The 25,517-nt window shown below is 42.4% G+C and overlaps 2 protein-coding genes across 2 annotated transcripts in view; one reads left to right on the top strand and one right to left on the bottom strand.

Annotated features, from left to right (window-relative positions):
- The window catches only part of SYNE2 (spectrin repeat containing nuclear envelope protein 2), a 264,558-nt gene extending 253,055 nt beyond the window's left edge, over positions 1 to 11,503 (top strand). Inside the window, exons 108-118 of the mRNA XM_074956361.1 lie at positions 319 to 601; positions 954 to 1,022; positions 1,855 to 1,994; positions 2,909 to 3,044; positions 5,010 to 5,221; positions 6,640 to 6,840; positions 7,675 to 7,803; positions 8,312 to 8,503; positions 9,087 to 9,173; positions 9,357 to 9,400; positions 11,134 to 11,503. Coding sequence (XP_074812462.1) covers positions 319 to 601; positions 954 to 1,022; positions 1,855 to 1,994; positions 2,909 to 3,044; positions 5,010 to 5,221; positions 6,640 to 6,840; positions 7,675 to 7,803; positions 8,312 to 8,503; positions 9,087 to 9,173; positions 9,357 to 9,400; positions 11,134 to 11,359 — 1,719 coding nt within the window. The 3' untranslated portion in view covers positions 11,360 to 11,503. The remainder of the gene's footprint in view (positions 1 to 318; positions 602 to 953; positions 1,023 to 1,854; positions 1,995 to 2,908; positions 3,045 to 5,009; positions 5,222 to 6,639; positions 6,841 to 7,674; positions 7,804 to 8,311; positions 8,504 to 9,086; positions 9,174 to 9,356; positions 9,401 to 11,133) is intronic.
- A 7,842-nt stretch (positions 11,504 to 19,345) lies between these two features.
- The window catches only part of ESR2 (estrogen receptor 2), a 59,629-nt gene continuing 53,457 nt past the window's right edge, over positions 19,346 to 25,517 (bottom strand). The window contains exon 8 of the mRNA XM_074956360.1: positions 19,346 to 22,280. Within this exon, the coding sequence (XP_074812461.1) occupies positions 22,091 to 22,280 (190 nt within the window). The 3' untranslated portion in view covers positions 19,346 to 22,090. The remainder of the gene's footprint in view (positions 22,281 to 25,517) is intronic.

Genomic DNA, 25,517 nt, shown 5'->3' with positions numbered 1-25,517 from the left:
CCAGCCAGGGAGCGGGGTCGGGGGCTTGCCTCGCTCCGCGTGGCTCCCAAAAGCATAGCATGTCCCCCTTCCCACATAGGGGCAGCCAAGGGGTTCCGCATGCTGCTCCCTCCCCAAGTGCCGCCCCCGCAGCTCCCATTTGCCAGGAAAACAGCCAATGGGAGCTGCAGGGGTCCTGCAGACGGGGCAGTGTGCAGAACCGCTTGGCTGCGCCTCCGTGTAGGAGCCGGAGGGGGGACATGCTGCTGCTTCGGGGATCACTCATTAAGTGACCTAGATCTATGTTCATTCATCACAACATAAAACAATTATTTTTAGGGGACAGAAGATGATAAAGATACATCTGAAAATGAGACAGATGCAGAAGACTCAAGAGAAATGCAAAATGATCCCTGGCATAAGAAGGCAACAAATGAGGTGCCTTCTTCCCAGCAGTCCCTTTGCCATCTTGTGTCCCCTGCACCGGCTCATGAAAGGTCAGGCTGTGAGACCCCTGTCAGTGTTGACTCCATCCCACTTGAATGGGATCACACAGGTGATGTAGGGGGCTCTTCCTCTCATGAGGATGAAGAAGAAGGAACATACTACAGTGCTCTCTCAGGTAAGAGCCAATAATCCCAAACATTTTTGTTTCACTATAGCCACCTCCAGGATCCCTGAAGTGGCACCTGTTTGTTTGTTTGTTTGTTTGTTTGGGGGGGTTAATTTGTAATGGTAGAAAAAAGTGAGTGTTATTTAACTCTTCATGATATTGTCTGGACAAAAAGGATAGTTTTGTCGAAACCAAACTTAAAGTTTTGAATGACTCCCCCAAATTCCTTGTTTTCTAAAAATGTCTGATGAAAATAGTAATGAAGTTTTTCCTTTCAGTCAATATTTCAGATGTTTCTGTTTAATATTCAGTAAATATCAAATATTTGTCCAGTGAGGAAAATGACGTTATTCTCTTTCAGATGTAGAAATCACTGAAAATCCTGAGGCATATCTTAAAATGACCACAAAAACTTTGAAAGCATCTTCTGGTAGGCACCTGCTAATGCATGTGTCTGAACATGGCAATCTCCCTGTGGTGCACGCTATACTCCTAAACCTGTTTCATACGTAACGTCTGATTTCCTGCCTTGTGTGGACACCATGTGCCATTGTGTCATGGTGTTTTTACGCTGCAGTAGAAACACATGTACATTACAAAGCAGTCAAGGACATGCCATTTAGAATTTTCCTGTAAAATGCAGAGACGGTTAATGTGCATTTCATTATATTGATCCAAAATCTTTCAGCTCTTTCATGGTGGTTTGGTCTGGGTATTATTTTTTTCCTTGTTGATTGTAATCACCTATTTACTGAGACAGTAGTTTAGTTTTGCAAGTAAAAGCAGCACTTTAACTATCGCTTATAATTTTACATTATGTGTGACAGAGCCTTGGGCATGCCATCAGTTAAATCCCAAATGGGCATTCACTGTTCTCTTCCAGTCAGGACAGGTCTATTCTTGACTCACTTGTCATGCATTGCAGCAAAATGATCATATCATGGGAATAGGAACTTCCCAAAACTATGGTGCAAACTTTTCTTTTCTTGTTTTAAATCATACTGCAGCCAAACATTTTCAGAAGAAAATAAAATGTCCCATAACTGCATGGCTGTCATTTCATTACCTCCTGGATTACTGCTGACATTTTGCAAATGTGCATGCTTTGCAAGGAAAGCTGCAGAACTGTCATTTTGATGCCATCACTTGGTGCCATATTCTTCAGAACACTTCTTAATTTATTTAAAAAGTAAATGCTTCACTACAGAGTTCGGGGGCTCAGATTCAGGGTTTTTTAATTTTTTTTTTTTTTAATGTGGCAGGAAAATCCATTTCAGAAGCTCTTACATGGCATTCCCCGGAGAGCCCAGCCTGCAGAAAACATCAGTACCACCAGGCAGAGATGGTGAGAAATGTGCAATCTGGCAGCCCAGAGACAAGTACCCCATATAAGCCAGGCTATGTGAGTTCCAGATCTGTGGACATTAATTCTAAGCAATTAAATATTAATCTTTAATTCCAACAGACTCCAGGACAGTCCCTAGAAACTCTAGGTTCAAAGTATCCTTTCTCAGCATGCAGGCTGGAAGAGGGGAAGGGGGTCTGCCTAGACACAGCCTGCTACTCCTCCCATTTCTGGTCATTCAAAGAGCTGCCCTGATGGCAAAGAGGGAATTGCCAGAGTGACTGTGCCTAAGGCAGTAGGGAAGCCAGAAGAGAGCTCATTCTTTTAGTGGTTGGTTTCCAGCAGTAGTGAAACTGGCAGCAGCTCTACCTTCATCTCCTTCTGGATTGCTTATTGGCCCTGCTCTGCCAGCTCACTGTTTCAGGGGGATTAGGCTATAGCCATCAGTACTCTAGTTCTCATGGGAATGAGGTAGCACTGGGGCCGGGCTATTAATGGTTATTGTTAGAGTTGCTTGTTGTTAGTCCATCGCCATATTTTTTCTTATAGTAGCTCTTGCCAAGTCTCAGTACCTGAGGGAGTGAATGGAAATGCCACTGATACTAGATTTTATACAGTGGTTCAGAATCAACTAATTTCTATCAATAAATCACTAGGGCCCAGATCTTCAAAGGTATATAGGCTCCTAAACTTCCATTGAAATCACAGAAGTTAAGAGTCTAAACACCTTTGAGGAGTTGAACCTCTCACCAGATTGGGTCATTACTGTATTTCTACTAGTAACTGTTTGCATATTTACCTGGTATACATAAAATGCTGTTGCATAGAGATGGTGTTGGCCTGCTGCACCTTTATTAAGTGTAACTCTCAAAACCTACACTCTGCTACCTTTTATACCAATGTGCATGCAACTTGAAGGTTCATGGGCATTTACAGCATGTGAGTTTAATAAACCTATGAAATAATTCTAGGTTAAACAGCTAGTGTCTGCAAGCAGTGGGAGCATAGACTGTGTGAAAGAAGTATCTGCTATATTGAATGATGAAGAGCCCCAAAATGAACAGGGGCTTGTGACCATTGCAGCTGCAGAGAAGCAGTCAGGTACAGGTAAAGATAAACAGTGTAAAAAAATGAATAATGGCTATTATGAAATGGTTTATTATGTGACTCACAAGTAAACAAAGCAAAGACAACATGACAGTACACATACATTGAGAAAAGATGTACCACTGTTCTCCAAAAGGATAGATTTTGCTAAGCCTTCTTCTCACTTGACATTGTCTGACCTGTGTTTATTGCTGAATTCTCAGCCCTTATATTTTATCTACTAGACTCAAGAGTTTCAGACTCATCATATACTTGACTTTTGTCTCCTTACTCATAAAAGTAAAATTGTTCCCATTCATTTCAGTGAGGTTCTAGCCACTTCAAGGGATTTTTAATCAGACTGTGAAAATTCTTTACTGAAACCAAGAAGTATGTTACTTTGACTAAATCAAGATTGGTTTAACTTGTTTTCTCAGTAACTTATACTCCAATCATAAGGAAAAAACGGTATATTACAGCTCCCATTTACATAAGCTCTTGATTAACCGAGGCTTGGTAATCTTTGCTACATTTTTCAAGTTAGAGCAGATCCATACTAAGAACAGAGACAGTTGATCAGGCTCCCTTAAGCTTACAATACCCTGTACCATAATTATAAATCTCCAGTAGAGTGAGTGTGATAAATTGAAGCTATACCAACCATTTTATGCTGTGACTGCATCAGCACACTTTGACTAGCATCAAGCCAGGTCACTGTGTGGATGGGAGATCTCCAAGGCAGGCCTATGTACTGAGAAGTGATGTTAGTGATTGGGTGGTTGACACTCTTTCTTTTCAGTCAGCACAGAAGCAATACCCCAACATGGTTTTATGTAGCACTATGCTGCTGGAAATGCCTCTTTCAGATGATACATAGAACTTGGTCACTTGTATTTACTTTCATCCCATGGTTGTTAATCCTGTTGTTTTTGCCAAATTCAGTCTGGATAATTACATTCTACCTCTCTATATTTCTTCTGTGTTTCTGTCTTGATAATGTATTCCTCAATTACCGTGGAAAAAATTCCTGTGTAGTGTCAGGTAACCTGTATAGGTTGTATATCTGGTTGTAAAGCTGACCTTTCAGGATACAAGTAGTACATTATAATAATTTTATTATTATGGTATTTTTATACAAGGTGTCGCAGGGCAGATATACCTGTCAGCCCTTTGGGGCAGTATAGCCCCTCAGCCCGAGTCACTAAGGGAGGCCTGGGGTTCAGGACAGTAAGGCCTAGTACTGAAGTCTAAGTAGCCGCTTTCCTTCCCAGGGCAGTATGGCCCAATGGCCTAAGTCAGTAAAGCTGTCCTGGGGTTCAGGACATAGGGCCTAGTTGCCAAAGTCTAGGTAGCTGCCTTTATTCCCAAGGTTGTATGGCCCAGTTCACCTCCCTGCATGTCGGTGGTGTCCACAGTAGGTCAGATGGGGTAGGGGGCCCAGGCCTACCCTTCTCTGCCAAGTCCCGATCGAGGACCCGAGGGAACTGATACCTCGCTTCTCAGTCACCCATCACTACCATTCCTTCACTGGGGAATTGTTTCCTACCCTTCTTCCAATGCAGGGGATCCCTCGGCAATACTGCCTCGGCAGTCAGCTGGGCTTTGGTAGAGGCACCAACCTGGCTGGCGTTGGCATCTGGTGACTCCAGCACTCTCCCAGCAGGAGCCTGCAGTACAATTAACGATGGTCAGCCTAGACTGAGCTGAGCTGCTTCCTCTTATACTGTGGTTCCAATTAGAGCATGCCCAGCATGGGTGAGGGGGCATGGCTTCCTCAGACCAGAGCATGGGATTAACCTCCTCTGGCCCAGTGCAGGACTGATATACCCCATCACACAAGGAAAGAGACTCTCTGGTCAGAACCTGATTGTAGAATGGGTTCTTTAGAAACACTAAACTTGATAGTTTGTAAATAATATTCTGTTCTGTTTTAAATAATATTCACATTATTGGTGTGTTAAAGCATTTCTTGGTATATCACTGTAGCTGTTATTGAGAGATGGGAGCTCATTCAAGCTCAGGACCTAAGAAATAAACTTAGAATGAAACAGAATTTGCAGCAGTGGCAACAACTGAACTCTGACCTCGGTGATATTACTGCTTGGCTGGATAAAACTGAAGAAGAGCTGGAAGAATTACAGAAAGCAAAGCCTGCAACCAATATGCATACAATGGAACAAAGAGTAAAGAAACTGAAAGTAAGTTGTCGCATACTGAGAAGTGAGGTTTTAAGAATGTCATTACTATTTAAAAGACTTGTTTCTCTGATCAAATAGTCTTTTCCTATAATTTGTGAATACTATATTAACAATAAAGTTTTTTAGGCTGTTACCATCCAACTGTATGTGAGATTTCTGTCCTAATGTGTGCAGATTTGTATGCACAATGCCTGATAATTGCACAGGTTATTATGCATCTCCCAGCAAACTGAGGAGAGCAACTAGACCCAGAACACTTTGTGTAGACACTTTGTGTAGCTCTTCTAATGGATTATTTCAAAAGGTGGAATCACACCTCAGTTATCAGATACTGACTTCTGTTGAAGTGAACATCAAGATTTATTAATCAAATATGCAGAATAAATTAATTATCTCAGTTAATATTAGGTTAGGAAAGAGAACAATATTTAATTGGAGACACAATAAAAAATTGGCATTCACCAGAACATGAAGTGCAGGTTGCTACACTATTTGTGATGATACTCTTAAATCTTAAAAGTTAAGCTGGGCTGAGCCGGGTCTGTACTTGGATGGGTGATATACAAGAAATTGCTAGATTCTTCCAATTTCTAGCTGCCACTCCTCCCTGTAAGGCAGTGCTGGACCCTTGACTTCAACCCGATGTTAAGGGGTAATATGTTGCTGGAGGTGTTCTTTTTTTTTTTTTTTTTTTTTTTGGATGAGATATAATTTCGACCGGGGTAGGCAACCTATCGCATGTGTGCCAAAGGTGGCATGCGAGCTGATTTTCAGTGGCACTCTCACTGCCCGGGTCCTGGCCACCGGTCTGGGGGACTCTGCATTTTAATTTAATTTTAAATGAAGCTTCTTAAACATTTTAAAAACCTTATTTACTTTACATACAACAATAGTTTAGTTATATATTATAGACTTATAGAAAGAGACCTTTTAAAAACATTTAAATGTTTTACTGGCACGTGAAACCTTCAATTAGAGTGAATAAATGAAGACTCGGCCCACCACTTCTGAAAGGTTGCCGACCCCTGATTTAGACTATAAGCTTCTTGGGACAGGAGCCATTGCCATCACCTTTGTTCTGTCCAGGCAGTGCACAGAGTCATTTAATAACCGTAAAATCAAGGTCCTGAAAACTTGTAAATACTATCGAGCTTCTAACAGAATGTAGAATTTTTAACATCCAGGTCATTGCAAAATTCTACCTTATGCAATTACATTATTGCTCCTGCAATTGCCAGTGGGTATTCAACTTCAAGAAACTGAGAAATTCTGCCTTAAAGTCTTCCCTAGAAATATCTGGAAAATGCTTTTTCAGATCTAGTGACTCCCTGAAATATTTGTGATTTCTTAGTTTGTGGAGGATTGTTATAAAAGGTATTGATAATTCACTGAGGGTTCTAATCTGCTTCTTTCTTCAGGACATGCTTAAAGCCTTTGATAACTACAAGGCTTTAGTGTTCTCCGTTAATCAGAGCAGCAAAGACTTCCAGCAAACAGATAGCACTGAATCAAAAGAGCTTCAAAACAGACTTCGACAAGTGAATTTGCGCTGGGAGAAAGTATGTCATTCAATGGACAACTGGAGAAGGGGTTTACAACAAACCCTAATGCAGTGCCAGGTGAATAGAGCAAACATTTGTCTTGTCACACTTTGAATGAGAGTTTATTTGTAATGAGCTGATTAAGTAGATTAGAGGACACAGTATGGCAGCTGCAGGAATATCAGCAGTTCCTTGGAATTTTTACTCAGATTATAGATTTCTTTGAATGTATGCCCTTTTTTATGCACAGGATAGCCACACTAGTGGTAAATAGCACTTACACTGTTTTTCATAGAATCTTAGAAATGTAGGGCTGGAAGGGACTTGAAAGGTCATCTAATCTCCCCCCAGCACGGTGAGGCAGAACCAAGTAAACCTAGAGTCTTAGTCAATGAGAGGGATTCCACAATCTCCTTTGGAAGCCTATCCCTGAACTGAACTGTTCTTATAGTTAGACAGTTTTTTTCTAATGTTTAACCTAGTTCTCCCTTGCAGCAGATTAATCAGGTTACTTATCCTACCTTCAGTGGAGAACTATTGATCACCACCCTCTCTATAACAGCCCTTATCATGTTTAAAGCAATTTGCAAGCAATCCACACAACATGCCTGAGAAGTAGCTCTACCTTATTTCCCGTGTTTTATAGATGACATGGCGCAATTGAAGAAGAGATGTTAAATCACTTGCTTAAAGCCACAGAAGGAGCTGATAGAGTTGGGACCACTAGTCTAAGCTGTTACATGTAGTTTTAGCACAGGATGACCAGTCATCTTTTTGAGTAACCCTCAACAAACCTAAGTAAAAATACTTGATCAACCGTTTCATTGCATAACAACAGAGCAAGAGTGTTTGGCTGATTTTATTACAATACTCCAGGCACACATTCTTGTAAACCTTTACTTGTTTCTTCAGGATTTCCATGAACTGAGTCAGAAACTACTCTTGGGACTAGCAAGTGCTGAAAGTCTAAGACATAATGCACAATTCACTGATCCAAATGCTGACCCCCATACAATACTGGAGTGCCAAAAAGAATTAATGGTATGTTGTGGGTTGGTTATTGAATCAAGGTACGAGACTAACATGCAAGTTATTTCCACAAAAATAAAAAGTAACGTAGTTATTTCTAAAAAATGGTTGTTTGAAAGGAAACAGGTACAGTTTGGGGATACTTCATTTATACACGAATAGATTTGTGGCTTTAGGAATTGGTTGACTAATAAATCTAGCTGAAGCTAAATATGATAGAGGTACTGTTTGTGAACAGATTAAGTACTCACGAAGGTCCGGATTAAGTGCACCAGTTTGTGTTGAAGTATGACCAGGTTATGAATAATCTTTCCCACAAAACCCTGCAATTACACCTAAATCCTAGTCTGCAACACCCTCTGTGAATTGTTCCTTTTGGATCATCAATCATGCTGCATTATTCACTGGAACTGTTGTAGAAATAAAATTAGTTCATCTTGTTATGAAATTATAATCCTCCCACAAGTTTAGAGCAATTAGTTATACTGATTGTTATATTTCAAACCATTTCCTTTTTAAGCAACTGGAGAAAGAGCTGTTGGAACAACAGCTACAAGTAAATGCTCTACAGGAAATCTCCACCTACCTTCTAGTGAAATCAGATGGAGAAGATTATATTGAAGCTGATGAGAAAATACACGTAATTGGAAAGAAACTGAAAAGGCTTCTTGAACAGGTTTCACATGACTTAAAAACTTCACAAGGAAACATGGTGAGTCAGGGGTATGATTTTTAAACTTGATTATTAACAAGTGCTATGATAATAAAGGATACAAGAACCAGTGCTGCAAAACCAGCCCAAAATGTAAAAAATCAAGAGTAGAAACTCTAAAAGAAAATCAGGCTGGTTTAAAACTTATATGTATTTAGAGCTCCTTATTGCCTTATTAAATATGAGCAATTATTGGGACAAGAAATATGACGTGTGTGTACATAACCCCTACATGTTGTATGTCCATCAATCAATATTAGATATACCCTGCCTTATGCCTCAGTGGGAGCTTGAATTAGACCAGTTTGGCTTACTGACATGTTTTCAAGCTAATATATCAGCACATATCTGCCGCTCATGCTTTCTGTTCCTTCCAAAGCTGTTTCTCAAAACTGCACAGGATAAAACAAGAATCCTAATCCATGGGTGCTTAGCGGTGGAACTGTTTGTTCTTCACAAGCTGGCTGCCATCCATATATACACGTGGATAATTTTTTAAAGATAGCCATATACAACATTTCACAGTTTTTATGTTGATGCTTTATGTATACACATTTTAGGGGTGTGTGGTTTGTTTTTTTAGGACATCAGTGCATTTCTGCCAGCAGCAGATGACTTGGATTCTGGAAGTTATCATCCACTAGTAGCGAAATCCAGCCCACATGAAACGGCAAGAACTTTTTAAATTAAATGCCTGTTTTTCTAAGATTTTTGCTGTCTTTTCATCCCACCTTCCCTTGAATTGAATCTGTACTTTAGCCTCAAACCTTTTGAAACTTGCTCATTTTAGTTATGAGAAAGTTTACATTTTAATGTCCTAGAGGTGGGTAATAATAAATGTTTATCTTAACAGGTTGGTGTAAGGAGAACTTCGGAAGGCAAGAGCAGCAGTGTCAGGTAGCATGTGATTTTTGGTAGAAATGTAGAGTACGTTTTAAAATAAAGAGAGTAGGCAAGCCTGATGGCTTGGTGCCGGTGTGTTGTACTGCCAAATGGCAAACAAATGTGGGGAGACCCTGCTCCTAATGGGTCTGTACACATTATGGAGGCAATGTATCTGGATTCATGGCTGACTTCACTGTTTCCCCCAGATACCAACATGAGGATACAGTGGTGGTACATAGAAGTAGCACCTTCCTTTGTGTCTGCTTAGCCCAGGGGCTCTCAAACTTTTTTTTTACTGGTGACCCCTTTCACATAGCAAGTCTCTGAGTGCGACCCTCCTTATAAATTAAAAACACTTTTTTAATATATTTAACACCATTATAAATGCTGGAGGCAAAGCAGGGCTTGGGGTGGAATTTGACAGCTCGCGACCCCCCCATGTAATAACCTCGTGACCCCCTGAGGAGTCCTGACCCCCAGTTTGAGAACCCCCTGCTTAGCCCCTACAAACCCTGTGTTTTACTGTAGTGTTGCACTTTTATGGGAACTTTTCTCCAGTGTGCCCTTTTGGAGGTTGGCCCCTTTACAATTGGCAGAGGCAAGGAGCTGCAGCGTTAATTTTTCTTTTCTTATTCCTGAAGCAATGGCATATTCTCACACCCCATGAACCTGCAGGGCGTACAGCTTTTGCAGGGCTGGACAAATCAGCCACCACTGCAGCCAAGTGTGGGTGACGGGATAAGGGTAAATGGGTTAAAGATACATCCTGTGGTATAGGGTCAGAAAATTTCACAATGTGAGGCCTAGCCTTCTATCAGGGAGAGAGCCCATGCAGATACATTAGGCTCTTGAAAATTAAGACACTGTTTAAAAACTGCCTCCAATAACCCTATGCAAAATGCAGCCTGTTACCCAAACTTATTAACACATAGTGCTTATTCCTAAAGCAGGAGAGGGCCACATCTGGATATAGAAATTGTATGGCGAGCCATGAATGCTCACAAAATTAGGGTTGGGGTGCAGGCTCTGGACTGGGGCCAGAATTGAAGGGTTCAGGGGTTTGGGAGGGGGCTCTGGGCTCCAGCTAGGGATGAGGGTTTGAGGTACCGGAGGGTGGTCTGGGCTGGGCTCGAGGGGTTTGGAGGGCGGGAGGGGGTGCAGGCTCTGGGCAGCGCTTACCTCACGCAGCTCCAGAAGCAGCAGCATGTCCCCTCCCAGGCCCCCGCAGCTCCAATAGGCCACAGATCCCCACCACCGGGAGCTGTGCTTGGAGCCCCCTGGCTGACTCTAAATGTAGGAGCCGGAGGGGGGACATTTTACTGCTTCCGGGAGTTGTGGCACGCATGCATAGAGCAGCCCCCGACCCTGCTCCCAAGCAGGAGCTTGAGGGCCGGATTAAATCGGTTGGTGGGCCAGATGTGGTCCACGGGCCGTATTTTGCCCGCCCCTCTCCTAAAGGCTAAATAAATTACATTAAAATCTTTTGGGGGATTTTCCTTATGTATTAGACTTTGTTATTAGTGGTAATATGTAGTAGACATTCTCCCCACTTTTTTTTAAACTAGATTTAAGTGTGTTTCATATCTAAAGCAGTCTCTGTTCCAATAAGTGAAGGTTGCCTTCCTTAAAATGGGGGAAGAGAGGGTTAAGGTAGAGGGCATGCATGACAGTGTGTGCGCAACATGCTAATTACCTTGTTTTTAACATTTCCCCCTATCAAAATATCCGATATCCTTTCTTTACAGAATGGGAGACCAGCCTGAAACCACTCAAGCAACTTCCAGCCCCCAATCCTTCTTTTATCGTGTATTAAGAGCCGCTTTACCTCTGCAGTTCCTCTTCCTTTTGCTTTTGCTTCTGGCCTGCATGATCCCATCCTCAGAGGAAGACTACAGCTGCACACAAGTGAACAACTTTGCCCGCTCTTTCTATCCCATGCTGAGATATACCAATGGACCTCCACCAACCTAGAAAGCGTCCCATCACTCTACAATATACCAAAACACGTTTTCTCATGGGTGCTTATTTTCATGCTGTTTCTATCAAACAGTGCATTCATGTACTTAAATATAGAAAGTTCCATAGTGTTTCACATTTTGACCCTCTCTGCTATGCTTTCCTGACACTAGCCACTAATGCACCTGTTTCCTGGGTCCCACAGCAAGAAATGCACAGAGTACTACCACTGAAATATAAGTGAGGCATTATTTAAATGGCCTCCTTCCAATGCATAGCAGGGAAGGGAACATATTAAACCTCACAAGATCTTTTCAGAATTTCAGTGAGTAACACAGCATTGTTCGTACAGAAAATGAACTTTTTCTATACATTTTTTAAACTCTAAGCAACATACTTTGATGCACTAGATACAAGCATTTTATAAATACAGTCCTCATAACTTGGAAGGTCCACAGAACAGGTTGACAGACTAATAATGGGACATTAGTTACAGACACTATGGTAATGTAATATTAAACACTAATGGTCTCTGTCATGGTTTAATATGACAATAGCAATCTTAAGTGTATGCACATATCATTGGCAACAGTTTGCATCTTTGGGTACTGTAGTAAACTGATAAACAGATTTAAATCTAATATTTTTGTTATATTGTACTTTTCATACAACACTTTCAGTGAAAATTATACATATTTTATGTGCAAAGTGTTCAGTGCTTAGGACTGCTGTGTTGTAGTTGGATGTGTCGTTTTTTATACTATGTTTTAAATAAGAATTGATATTGCATGGAAGTGGTTTTATATTGTGCATATTTTCTAAATGAAAATAATTATGATGTAGATTATACACTATATGTATACATATGTAAGCTGACTTTTTAATCAAAGATTTTTGGTTTAATAATCTTCTGAATAATGTACAGTATGCCAAAAGAGATTTTTATAAGTTAACTTTAAGACTCTTCACATTTAAAGTGAAGCTAAAACTTCAGGTGATGATATGAGAAAGTTTTATTAGAATAACGATGTTTGGTGGAGGTACAGTTCAAACATTTTTCTCATTAAAATTCTGCTGATGGTTGCACTGACTGAATCCTTTACCTACTGGACTTGATGCTTATAACTGAACATGTAAAGCAAAATGCTTCATGGATTGAATACAGCTGAGTCAATCCAAAATGCTTTAGAAACTAAATGTGGTGCAGCAATTTGCAAAGAAGGACACTCCATAACTGGTCCACTTGTTTCCTTACAAGAAAAATCAGAAATAGGTTATTTGCCAAAGCTCATTTTCTTTCCCCAACCATCTTCCCCCAACCCCCACTCACCCCTACAAGAAGAGTAAATTCAACAATTTAATGCCCTCCCCCCCTTGAGACCATTGTCTTGAAATACCTTCACAACCGCAAAGCAATTTCTATGACCTTCCCCATTATAGCTCACTCTTAAGGAAGGGAAGTGTACAGCAAGGGGACTCCATCCAGATGGCAAAAAGCCCTTGCTGCAGTGCTAATAATCTGCATTCTTGGCTGCGCTATGGGACACATGAACAACCAACCAACCTGGGGGGTCTAACACCATGTACCTTTTCGAGGTGGGGAGGAAAAAAATATTTTAAAAGCAGTTTTACAAAAATGCACAAAATACCAAGCTTTGTATCTTTCCTATCCGCACCCACATTTGCCTGCTTTGGCATACTTGTAACTCTCCTGCTACTCATGATATCCACAGCTACACTCCCCATCCCCCTTCACACAGGTTTGTGAAAACAATTTGTTTTATGTTTGCACCTTTGGAAAGAGAGAGAGTCCTTTAAAGTCTCCTTGCAGTGAATGTAAATAGATTATGGCCCAGGCCTGTACACCAAATGTGCACTAGAGCCCCCACTCTAGCTTGTTCCCAGGAACTACTAGCAGGGAGTGGCACCAGCATAGTGAAAGCACAGAATGAGGAGGAGAGATTTCAAGTATAAAGAAGCAGAGTCCAAACTGCCCTGCTTCTCGCCAGAAGTCCTTCTTTCCTTGGCACAGAGGTCTCCTAGTAGCCATGCCAAATTCTTAGGCCTGGTCTACATTACAAGTTTAGGTCGAATTTAGCAGCGTTCTCTCAATTTAACCCTGCACCCGTCCACACGATGAAGCCCTTTTTTTTTTTTTTCCAACTTAAAGGGCTCTTTAAATCGATTTCTTTACTCCACCCCCAACGAGGGGATTAGCGCTGAAATCGGCATTGCCGGGTTGGATTTGGGGTACTGGGGACGCAATTCAACGGTATTGGCCTCCGGGAGCTATCCCAGAGTGCTCAGTTATGACCGCTCTGTGCAGTGCTCTCAACTCAGATGCACTGGCCAGGTAGACAGAAAAAGGCCCACAAACTTTTGAATCTCATTTCCTGTTTGGCCAGCGTGGCAAGCTCACCTGCACAGGTCACCATGCAGAGCCCATCAGCACAGGAGACCATGCAGTCCCAGAATCGCCGAAGAGCTCCAGCATGGACCTAACGGAAGGTATAGGATCTGATCGCTATATGGGGAGACGAATCCGTGCTGGCAGAACTCTGTTCGAAAAGATAAAATGCCAAAATATTTGGAAAAAAATCTCCAATGGAATGAAGGACAGAGGCTACAACAGGGACCTGCAGCAGTGCCGCGTGAAAATTAAGGAGCTCAGGCAAGCCTACCAAAAAACCAGAGAGGCAAACGGCCGCTCCAGTTCAGAGCCCCAGACATGCCACTTCTATGATGAGCTGCACGCCATTCTAGGGGTGCAGCCACCACTACCCCAACCCTGTGCTTTGACTCTATCCAAGGAGTGTGAGGCAACACGGAAGCAGGTTTTGGGGGCGAGGAATATGAGGAGGAGGAGGTTGTAGACAGCGCACAGCAAGGAAGCGGAGAAACCGGTTTTCCCAACAATCAGGATCTGTTTATCACCATGGACGTGGGCCCAGTACCCCCCCAAACCCACCCAAGGCGTGCTCCTGGACCCTGAAGGCGGAGAAGGGACCTCTGGTGAGTGCACCTTTGTAATTATTATACATGGTTTAAAAGCAAGTATGTTTAATGATTAATTTGCCCTGGCATTCACGGCCAGTACAGCTACTGGAAAAGTCTGTTAACGTGTCTGGGGATGGAGCGGAAAACCTCCAGGGACATCTCCATAAAGCTCTCCTGGATGTACTCCCAAAGCCTTTGCAAATGGGGAGGGCAGCCTTATTCGTCCTCCATCGTAGGACACTTTACCACGCCAGGCCAGTAGCACGTAGTCGGGAATCATTGCAGCGTATGGTCCCGGTGTTTGCTGGCATTCAAACAACATCCGTTCTTTATCGCTCTGTGTTACCCTCAGGAGAGTGATATCATTCATGGTCACCTGGCTGAAATAGGGTAGTTTTAGTAAGCGGATATTCAGAGGTGCCCATTCCTGCTGGGCTGTTTGCCTGTGGCTGAACAGAAATCTTCCCCGCTATTAGCGGGGTGGGGGGAGGGGTGAAGCCATCATCCCAAAGAATTGGGCGCGGTGGGGGATTAGTTGGTTTCTGCTGCACGTGAACCCGGAAACCTTAGCTCCTCCTTTTAAAACTGCCAACCCATTTTAAATGGCCAACCCAACGGCTACTTTGTATGGGAAATGAGGGCGCTGCTGTTTGAAACCATTCCCACATGTTATGAAGGTTAAAGAAGCCAAAAGACTGTGGCTTACCATGGCTGCCTGCAAGCCGAATTCTGCTGCCCGGCCCTGCGGGAGTGATCTCTCACACCAAACCAGCATACTCTCAGTAAAAGAGGGAAAATGCGACCTTGTAATGAAAGCACATGTGCTATGTAACGTTAACAGCAAGGTTTACCATGGAAGAGCGTACCCACATTGTTCTATAAAATGTGTCTTTTTAACTACCACGCTCCCTGTTTTTTCCTCCACCAGCTGCATATGTTTCTCCTTCCCAGAGGCTAGCGAAGATTAGAATGCGAAAATGCATTCGCGATGAAATGTTCTCTGACCTCATGCTGACAGAGCACAGCAAAATATGTGGAGGCAGACAATCTCAGAGTGCAGAAAAACACAATATGAGCGCGAGGAGAGGTGGCGGGCCGAAGATGGGAGGTGGCGTCAGCTTGCTGAAAGAAGGCAGGAGTCAATACTCAAGCTGCTGGAGGATCAAACTCATATGCTCCAGCATATGGTTGAGCTGCAGGAAAGGCAGCAGGACCACAGACCACCGCTACAGCCCCTGTGTAACCAACCGCCCTCCTCCCCAAGTTCCATAGCCTCCTCACCCAGACGCCCAAGAATGCGGTTGCGGGGGCCTCCGGCCACCCAGCCACTCCACCCCAGAGGATTGCCCAAGCAACAGAAGGCTGGCATTCAATAAGTTTTAAAGTGCTGTGTGGCCTTATCCTTCCCTCCTCCACCACCCCTCCAGGGCTACCTTGGTAGTTACCCCCCTATTTGTGTGATGAATAAAGAATGCATGAATGTGAAGCAACAATGACTTTATTGCCTCTACAAGTGGTGATCGAAGGGGGAAGGGGAGGGTGCCTAGCTTACAGGAAAGTAGAGCGAACCCTGGGGCGGGTTTCCATCAAGGAGAAACAAAGAACTTTCACACCCCATAGCCTGGCCAGTCCTGAAACTGGTTTTCAAAGCTTCTCTGATGCACACCACGCCCTCCTGTACTCTTCTAACCACCCTGGTGGCTTGCTGCGCGTAATCAGCGGCCAGATGATTTGCCTCAACCTCCCACCCCGCCATAAACATCTCCCCCTTACTCTCATAGATACCATGGAGCGCACAGCAAGCAGTAATAACAATGGGAATATTGGTTTCGCTGAGGTCTAAATGACTCGATAAACTGCGCCAGCGTGCTTTTAAACGTCCAAATGCACATTCTACCACTATTCTGCACTTGCTCAGCCTGTAGCTGAACAGCTCCTGACTACTGTCCAGGCTGCCTGTGTATGGCTTCATGAGCCATGGCATTAAGGGGTAGGCTGTGTCCCCAAGGATTTCAACATCCTCAACGGTTATTTTCTGGTCTGGAAAGTAAGTCCCTTGCTGCAGCTGTTGAAACAGACCAGAGTCCTTGAAGATGCAAGCGTCATGTACCTTTCCCAACCATCCCACGTTGATGTTGGTGAAATGTCCCTTGTGATCCACCAGTGCTTACAGCACCATTGAAAAGTACCCCTTTTGGTTTATGTACTTGCTGCCTTGGTGCTCCAGTGCCAAGATAGGTTCCATCTATCGCCCCACCACAGTTAGGGAATCCCATTGCAGCAAAGCCATCCACTATGACCTGCATGTTTCCCAGAGTCAGCAGATGGTGCAGTACGACTGCTAGCCATCATCATCTCCTGGGTGCTCGGCAGAAGACGGTGCAGTACAACTGCCAGCAGGACTGAATCGCCATGAGACGAAACTTAAAAGGGAAATGACCTGGCTGAGTCACTCCCATATCTGCCCAGGAGCTCCTGACAGACCTCACTGAGGTCGGCTAAAAGAGCACGCTGGAATACGGTGATGATGGCTACCAGTCATACTGCACTGTCTGCTACCAAAAGGCAATGAGCTGCTGCTGTGTAGCAATACAGCACCGCATCTGCCAGCACCCAGAAGACATACGGTGACGGTGAACTGAGCAGGCTCCATGCTTGCCATGGTATGGCGTCTGCACGGATAACCAGGAAAGAAGGCGCGAAACCATTGTCTGACAGTATGTACCCAGAACTACCTGCAACAATGTTTTTGCCCCATCAGGCATTGGGATTTCTAACCAGAATTCAAATGGGAGGCAGAGAGTGCAGGAACTGTGGGATAGCTACCCAGTGCAACACTCCGGTAATCGATGGTTGCTGCGGTACTGTGGACGCACTCCGCCAACTAAATGCACTTAGAGCATTTGTGTAGGGACACACACAATTGACTGTATAAAAACGCTTTCTACAAAACTGACTTCTATAAATTCGACCTAATTTCATACTGCAGAGATACCCTTAGTCCCCAAGATGAGGCATATTAGTGCAGTAAGCAGTGCCCTAAGCATTAGTGTCTTTCTGAGAATAATCAATTGGCTTTTCTGACTTTTGCATATATGTTGCATTTTTGTATTTCTTTACATTTAATGTTTTTGCTGATCCAGGCTTGAGGGTAGTCCACATGATTCAAACCAATTTTACAGCAATACTGCATCAGTGGGTAAGAAAGAAAGGAAGAGTGATTTGATCACCTCTTTCCCCATCCCTCACTTCCCCACACTATACTATATTTATTTCATTTTGAAACAGATTACTTTTATCTTGTCTAGAACGTCCGTATTTTTAGTTCTTTAAACCTTTATCAAATCCAGGCATTCTTTGTCATAAATGCCCATCTAAAGCTTTCTGATAATTACGGATTTTAAATTGCTGACTACAATGTTCAGTACGGATGCTATTAAGCAACTTTTGTAAGAGAAAATTTGAAGAAAATGAAAGGTCTAAGGAAAATTTCATAGCCTACAATTTACCTTCATTACATATAATTCTATCACATTGCCAAGGTGATGTGATATAGAATATACAAGGAGCTTTTACCATATCTCAAAATGTCCCAGAAAAGTAAGTTGGAAAAGAACCTTACCAAGCTATCTTTCAGACTTTTTCAAAATTATTTTTACTCACAGTTGATTACAAAAACCCTTTCATAGCTTGACAGTGAAGTCTGGCCTCTGCTTTTTCACTGCAGGGTTACTTCCTAGGGCTGGGCTGGGCTGTAGAAAGAAGAATTTTTTAAGATAAAGAATTATGTTTTGCAAATAGATGCGGTACGTGAGGAAAAGCAAAGCAAATGAGAGTCTAACAACTTCAGGAATAACTATTTTACTCCTTAGGAAATTAGCTATTTCTCATGTGGATCACATGTTACCAATGGTTTATTTCTAATAATTTTCTGTACTTTACTGGGTCTACTTTTAATAGTGATAGGAGAGAGTTTTTAGCTGCTGGGAGGTAGGCTGCATCAGGATCAGTTTAACCCAAAGAGTCACCCTTCATCCTTGCTGTCAAAAACAATATTTAAAGAGAATTTGATCCATGACATGGCATGTCAAGACAAACAAACAATAAGGGAAAAATCAAGTTTGTGATTTAAAATGATAGTCACCTCCAGCTACACAGCTACTACTACCAAAAAAAAAAAATTACACATTGTATGATACTTTGTTTATTTCACCACAAAAACCTACAATCCAAAGAAATACACATTACTGGAAAAATACCATAAGTCTACAGAAGTAAAAAGCAGCTGAGATAAGGTAATTTTTTCCACTTGATTTGGCATTCACAAGATATTTGAAAAGACATCAAATTCTAAAAACATTTGAGTTTTAAACTTTTTCAGTGAAGGTACACATGTGAAACAGAATTTATAATACAAAACTAAGGGAACAGTACAAATTCACAATAACTAGAGTGTTAACAATTCATGGAGATAACTGCTTTTCATGAAAGCAAACCACAAAAAAATATGAAAATCAATCCATTATTTAGCCAGTACCACAAAAAATTAGCATCTTGCTAATGTGTCAGTCTAAAAGCCTTGAGAAAACAAGAACTGATGGTGACCACGGCATACTAGGAATTTAGGTAATTCTTGGTAACAGAGATTGCAAAAAAAATTTTGAAGTGCGTAGATAGAAGTAAAGGCATAGAGATGAACTACAGCATCCTTTTTGAATCACTACAATTTATTATTAGCAAAACTTGATAAAAAGGAATGCGTTTTTTACATTGCCCACAAATTCACCTTTATTTACATGGCTAAAAATGTTAAATGAGTAAAAATATTTTGTCATTTCATTTTTTTTTTTTTAGATTTGTCAGTATATCTAAGCATTAAAGATAAGCTTCTAATAGCTATTTTGTGTTACTCAAATATACATACATTAAAATGATCTAAAACATAATGGTAACTCATCTTTAATATACAACAACGCTATAATTTATTATCAGTTATCTCAGATGAATTGTGGTCTTATATAGACAGTATATGAGGAGGTTACCCACCTGTGCAGTAACTGACGTTCTTCGAGATGAGTGTCCCTGTGGGTGCTCCACTGTAGGTGTCAGTGTGCCCCTGCGCCGTTGTTCAGAGATTTTTACAGCAGTACCCGTATCAGCCGTGCATGCGCGGAGCCTGCCTCACATACCAGTCTTGTCTTAATAGCGCACATGTGTGGCCGAACTCCTCAGCTCTTTCTCTATAACGGAGGCCGCCCCAGCTCCAAAGTAGAGGGGAGGAGGGTGGGAAGTGGAGCACCCCCAGAGACACTCATCTCAAAGAACATCAGTTACTGCACAGGTGAGTAACCACCTTTTCTTCTTCGAGAGGTGTCCCTGTGGGTGCTCCACTGTAGGTGACTGAAAAGCAGTGTCTCTCAAGGAGATAGGGACTTCGGATCTGGAAGGAATGCAGTAGATAGAACAGCTCTGCCCACATGTATCAGTGACACGTCCCTGTGTAAGGGCATAATGTTTTGCAAACGTATTTTCAGAAGCCCAAATGGCAGCTCTGGAAATGTCCTTAAGGGGGACATTACGTAGAAAGGCCACTGAGGCTGCCATGGATCTGGTGGAGTGAGTCCTGATAAAAGTCGGGGGAGTCACATTCTGTTATCGATAACAGAGACAAATGCAACTCGAGATCCAGTTGGAAAGTCTGTGGTTAGAGTCAGATGAGCCCTTAGAGCATTCTGCAATGGGGACGAATAGCTTGTCGGAACGCCTAAAGGTTTTAGTCGTGTCCAAGTAGAAGGACAAAGCTCTGCGCACGTCTAAAGTGTGCATCATAGATACAAAGGAATTTGCATGTGGTTATGGAAAAAGGTAGGGAGATGGATAGGCTCATTGAAGTGGAAAGATGAGTGCACCTTCTGTAGAGTTCTGGGGAGTAAGCGTAGGGTGACTTTGTGCTTAAAAAATATGGTGTATGGTGGATCTGCCATAAGGGCCTGATCCAAATCCCATAGAAATCACCAGAAAGCCTCCCCAGCTGACTTAGATGGGCATCAAATTAATCTCTAATTTCGTTTTGTCACATACCTAAAATGACAATAATATACAACTAAACACTCTGGTATCTAGTCAAGTCCATTAATCTCCAGTGTTATTATCAAAGGCTAATGAATTTAATTCCAGCATGAAACAGAATATTACATAAGCAAATGACAGAAAAAATATTTTCTTATTTTCCAAATGAGGCTATGGGCCATATTATATGTCCATTCAGACTCAATGCACCTTAGACAGCTGCAGAAATCAACAAGACAAACATTTTATGTGACTATATCTTTAGTGACATGCCAATAATGAATTGCCACACATGAAGCAGTGCACTTCATAAGTGATCCGTCCCGTCACCCATTCCCAGCTTCTGGCAAACAGAGGCTAGGGACACCGTCCCTGCCCATCCTGGCTAACAGCCACTGATGGACCTATCCTCCATGAATTTATCCCAGAGGCATGTTTCCCTCTCTCATTTAGGGTTCTTTTAGGAGGGCTGAAAAAGCATAACTTAGGGTAGAGCTTCCCTAGCAAAGCAAGTTACATGTAACTTCCTCTTGAAAATAAGAGAGCAAAACTGAGTCATGTAAGTAAAAGCAGATCCCAGCTGAGCCTCATCTCTACTTATGCTACCACTCCCTACAGTTATGTACACTGCATTTCCAGAACCCCACGAACCTGACAATACAGCTAGACACTTCTATACTCAAGATGGAAATGATGGGAAGATTGTGAAATTGCCTAGGAAACCATTTAAAAAAATAGTTCAGTGGACTGTATCACATTATTTTTACTAATGCACATAATAAAAATTAATTTCTTGATCCTTCATACCTACACATAAAGTCATTATATATATATTAAACAACAGCACATTAATCTCAGTGACAATAAATTTTAAAATTTAGTATTAAATGAAAATGACTAAGCAGTCAAGTCAACCTTTAAGCAGATGAGTACCATGCACAAAGAAACAGTTCAAATCCTAAGAGTAGGCTCACAAAACAAAGAAACCTGTTTTTATGTTTATGGAGCTGGTCTTTAAAGTGGTCCCAGAACCAATTCTGAGTGGCTCAAATGAAGCCCGAGGAAGTGTTTCTGTGTTCCATCTGCATCCATTGCATAATCATACGAGGAATAAACTCATTTAAATTTTACATGTGTCTTGGCACTTTAACCACATTAACTGAAATGTAAGCATCTCCCCAGTGATCGTCATCATATACACATAATCAAATCCCTCCCACGTGATGTAACAGCTGTACATTTCATATGTTGATATATTGAAAGAAAACATAGTCCAGTGGTTAAAGCAAGAACTGGGAGTCAGGACACTATTCTCAGCTCTCCACTGTGGGTTCTTAAGATAGTCACCTAGCTTCTCTCTGCCTCAGTTTACCCATTTTTTAAAAAGGGGTAATAATAATTTCCAATCTCACAGGGTATTGTGTTCATAAGTCTCAGACAGAAAGCATTAGTTTAAGTGCAAAGTATTATGTCAGAAACATGGACAAGATGTGCTTCACACAATACAGGAGGCGATAATACAGCCTTATCCGAGATAAACATACAAATCTGAAAGATTAGAATAGGGCCCCAAAAAGGTTGTCTAAGACTCATGAGACATATCAAGTTTTCGACAGCTCTAAATAATGTTGTTTTGCTTCACAGTTTCCTCCAAACCTGATCTTCCAGGTAATTATAAAGTTACTGTGCTGCCATATTCCATGCATCATCTCTAGTATCAGTTTGTTCTGATGGGCCAAATTCAGAATCTGTGACTGCAGACTTTCTTTGGCCTCGAAGCGCGTGTGCATTCAACATTTCCAGCAACAAGTCATAGACTGGGACCACATTTTTACACTTCATGCTCAGAAGGTGCTCCATACCTTTGTTACTGTGAATAAAAACAACAAGTCAACACACTGAAGTGGTTTAAATACATTTAATCTGAGTGGGGATTTAGGGCTGGGAGGTAATGACAAGTTCAGAAGTCAACACCACCCCTCTTTTTTATTCATAGTTTCAAAATTGCTAAGGGCTTAACCATCTTCATGCTCACAATCTCTTAACGTAACAGAAAGATTATATCATTTTAACCCCAGTTAACAGGCTGCTGTGTACTGTCTCTTTAAAGGAGCACCCAAATTAAGGTTTTGTGAGGGTTACAGTGAGAGTGGCTGAGCATGGCAGAGAAACGCTTTTGTGGAGAACTCTGGGCTGGAAGGGTTGTTGAAGTCCCCCTGCAAAGAGTAACTCAGTGGTGGAAGCCAAGATGAGATCCTCGTGCTTGTCTGCTGGCTGTTGGCGCCAGGGCTGTGAGCCACAGCAGCATAGCATTTGAGATACCCATAGTTGCAAGGCAAGTGTTGACTGAACCCCTTCCTGGCCTGGGTGAACCCCATAGTGTCACACCATGGCAGATGAAAGGCTGAAAACGTTACCTGATTGCTTATGCACAAGGTCCACAGGATGGTATCTTCCTGGCACAGAGGAGTAGATCTGGCTCCTCCCTGTTTATAACACAGCTGTGGAATTGTTAGTCATTAATCAGATGCTCTTTGCCTGGATGTAAGGAACAAATGTAGCACAAGCTATTTGGATCACTCTGAGCTCCAATATGTTGATGTATAAGTGAGACTCTTCTTGCGACTACATGCCCTGAGCTCCACGTGTGTCCAGATGATTCTTTTCATCCCAAAATGGAAGCATCCATCACTAGAACCTTGGTATGGAGCAGTGAAGAAAAAGGAACACTCTTGCAGATTTGGTGTGTGTTCTTCTACCATTTAAGGAAAACAGGCTGTTTGCGGGAATCTGAACCACTATGTCTAGATGATGTTTATTGCGTGGTAAGAACCATCCTAATAAACAACAAAAGCAAATTCCAGCAAATTGAGTCACAAATGTGTACAAAGCCATATGACCTAGCAATTGTACACTTTTTTACTGGTGTCCAAGGGCTTGTCTGTAGTTGATTTATGAGGAGAAATATATTGTCAAATCTGCTTCATGGCAGATATGCCTTCATTGTGCTGGAGTCTATAACTGACTCAAAAAAATGGAATTTAAAGAGGATTTGTCTTTGTTGACATTGAGCCCAAAAATAGAGAACTGCTGTAGAATGTGATGTATGCTGTTTGTGATTTGCTGAGGAAAACTTCCCTGAATCAGCCAGTTGTCCAGATATAGGTATTCTAAAATCCCCTGCCTCCCTAGGTGTGCTGCTACTGCAGCCAGGCATTTTATAAATATTCTTGGGGCTGTTGACAAGCTGAACGGCAACCATATGTACTGGCAGTATGTCCGTTTTCCCACCTATGAACCTGTGCGCTGGATGGATGGAAATATGCATCTTCCAGATACAGAATGGCAAACCAGCCTAGAGTACCCAATTTAGGGATTATTGAAGCCAGGGTCACCACTCTCAGTGTGAACTGGCAAACAAAGGTGTTCAGATCTCTCAAGTCCAGAATGAGATGTCAATCCTGAGAATTAGACAGCAACAAGAACAAAAACTTCTCCCATGAATTGACGAGGAATGTTTCAGAGAAATAGAGGAGATAAAAGGAATTGCACCTCTTCATGTAATAGTCTCTCTTGGGAGGAGTCTCTGAAAAGGAACAGGGAAGGTGATCGTGGGGTAGGAAGATCCTGGAACTCCATGAAGTAACCTTTTTATATCATCTATGGGATCCATTGGTTTGTGGTAATTTGTTTTATTTTCAATTCCCAAATGGGGTAGGGAACAGGTATAGCTACTCTGAGTGGTTTCTGACCGCTCTCAAAGTGACTGTCAAACTGTTTGGAAGACAGAAACAGCCTTATAGTGCTTGCAGTCATAGTGGAAGAAGGTCTCTTACTACCTCTTTCTGGGTGGTTCAGCTGGCCTTTGATAAGGCTGGTGGCATGAAAACACAGAAGGTTATCTGGAATACATTTGATGTCTACAGATTGTTTTCTTCTAAGCTAAGGAGCGTTCAATTCCCAAATACCTCAATGTAACTCGAGAATCTTTTAAAGAATGTAGTGTATAATCAGTTTAGCACTACAAAGTTCATTCCCTTCAAAGGGGAGTTCCTCGACTATATTCTGGACTTCTCTGAGAATTCCAGATGATTGCAGCTAGGATACAAGATGCATGGTAACTGCTGTTGCCATCAATCTAGTCCACAGTATCTGATAAGCCTCTTGTTCTCTCCTGAGCTGCTGTGACTGGGAGAACCTGGTGAAGGATGTGAATAGATGCATCAATAGTAGTATGCAGAGAGGTCTATGTGGCAAGCTGACCTGTGATCAAAGATCTCACTGCCTCTTTTGATTCTACTGGAACTATCCAGTAAATGACACCATTTGCCAGTTAAGATAATCATATTCTGAAAGGAGAACTTGATAAAAACGGCTACTTATCTTTCGTAATTGTAGTTCAAGATGTGTTGCTCATGTCCATTCCATTCTAAGTGTGCGTGTGCCCACGTGTGCAATCGTCAGAGATTTTTGCCTTAGCAGTAGCCATAGGGTAGGCTGTGGTGCATGCTGGAGTGCCACGCTCATGCCACAGTATATCAGGCGCCGCCAGCTCTACGCCCTCTCAGTTCCATCTTGCCAACAACTCTGACAGAGGGGCAGGGGGACAGGTATTGGAATGGACATGAGCAACATCTCTACGAACAACAGTTACGAAAGGTAGGTAACCATTTCTTATTGAGTGCTTGCTCATGTCGATTCTATTCTAGGCGACTCACAAGCAGCATCCACAGAGGTGGGCTCGACGTTCACAGTCCTGCAGCTTGCAGCACTGCTCTGCCAAAGCCAGCGTCGTCTCGAGCTTGCTGGGTTAGCGTGTAGTGCGATGCGAACATGTGAGTGGATGACCAGGTGGCAGCCCAACAGATTTCTTGGATCGGCACCTGCGCCAGGAAGGCTGCCAAAGATGCCTGTGCCCTAATTGAATGAGCTGTCACGATTGCTGGCAGAGGCACCTTTGCCAGCTCATAACAGTAGCAGATGCAGGCCGTGATCCAAGACGAGATTCTCTGGGCAGACACTGGGCAACCCTTCATCCTGTCTGCAACTGCAACAAACAACTGCGTTGACTTACGGAATGGCTTTGTTCTACCTATGTTGAAGGCCA

The sequence above is a fragment of the Natator depressus genome, chromosome 6 (genome assembly GCF_965152275.1).
Source record: "Natator depressus isolate rNatDep1 chromosome 6, rNatDep2.hap1, whole genome shotgun sequence".
Lineage (NCBI taxonomy): Eukaryota > Metazoa > Chordata > Testudines > Cheloniidae > Natator > Natator depressus.
Note: the sequence above shows the minus strand (reverse complement) of the source record. Positions and strands in the feature narration are given on the sequence as shown.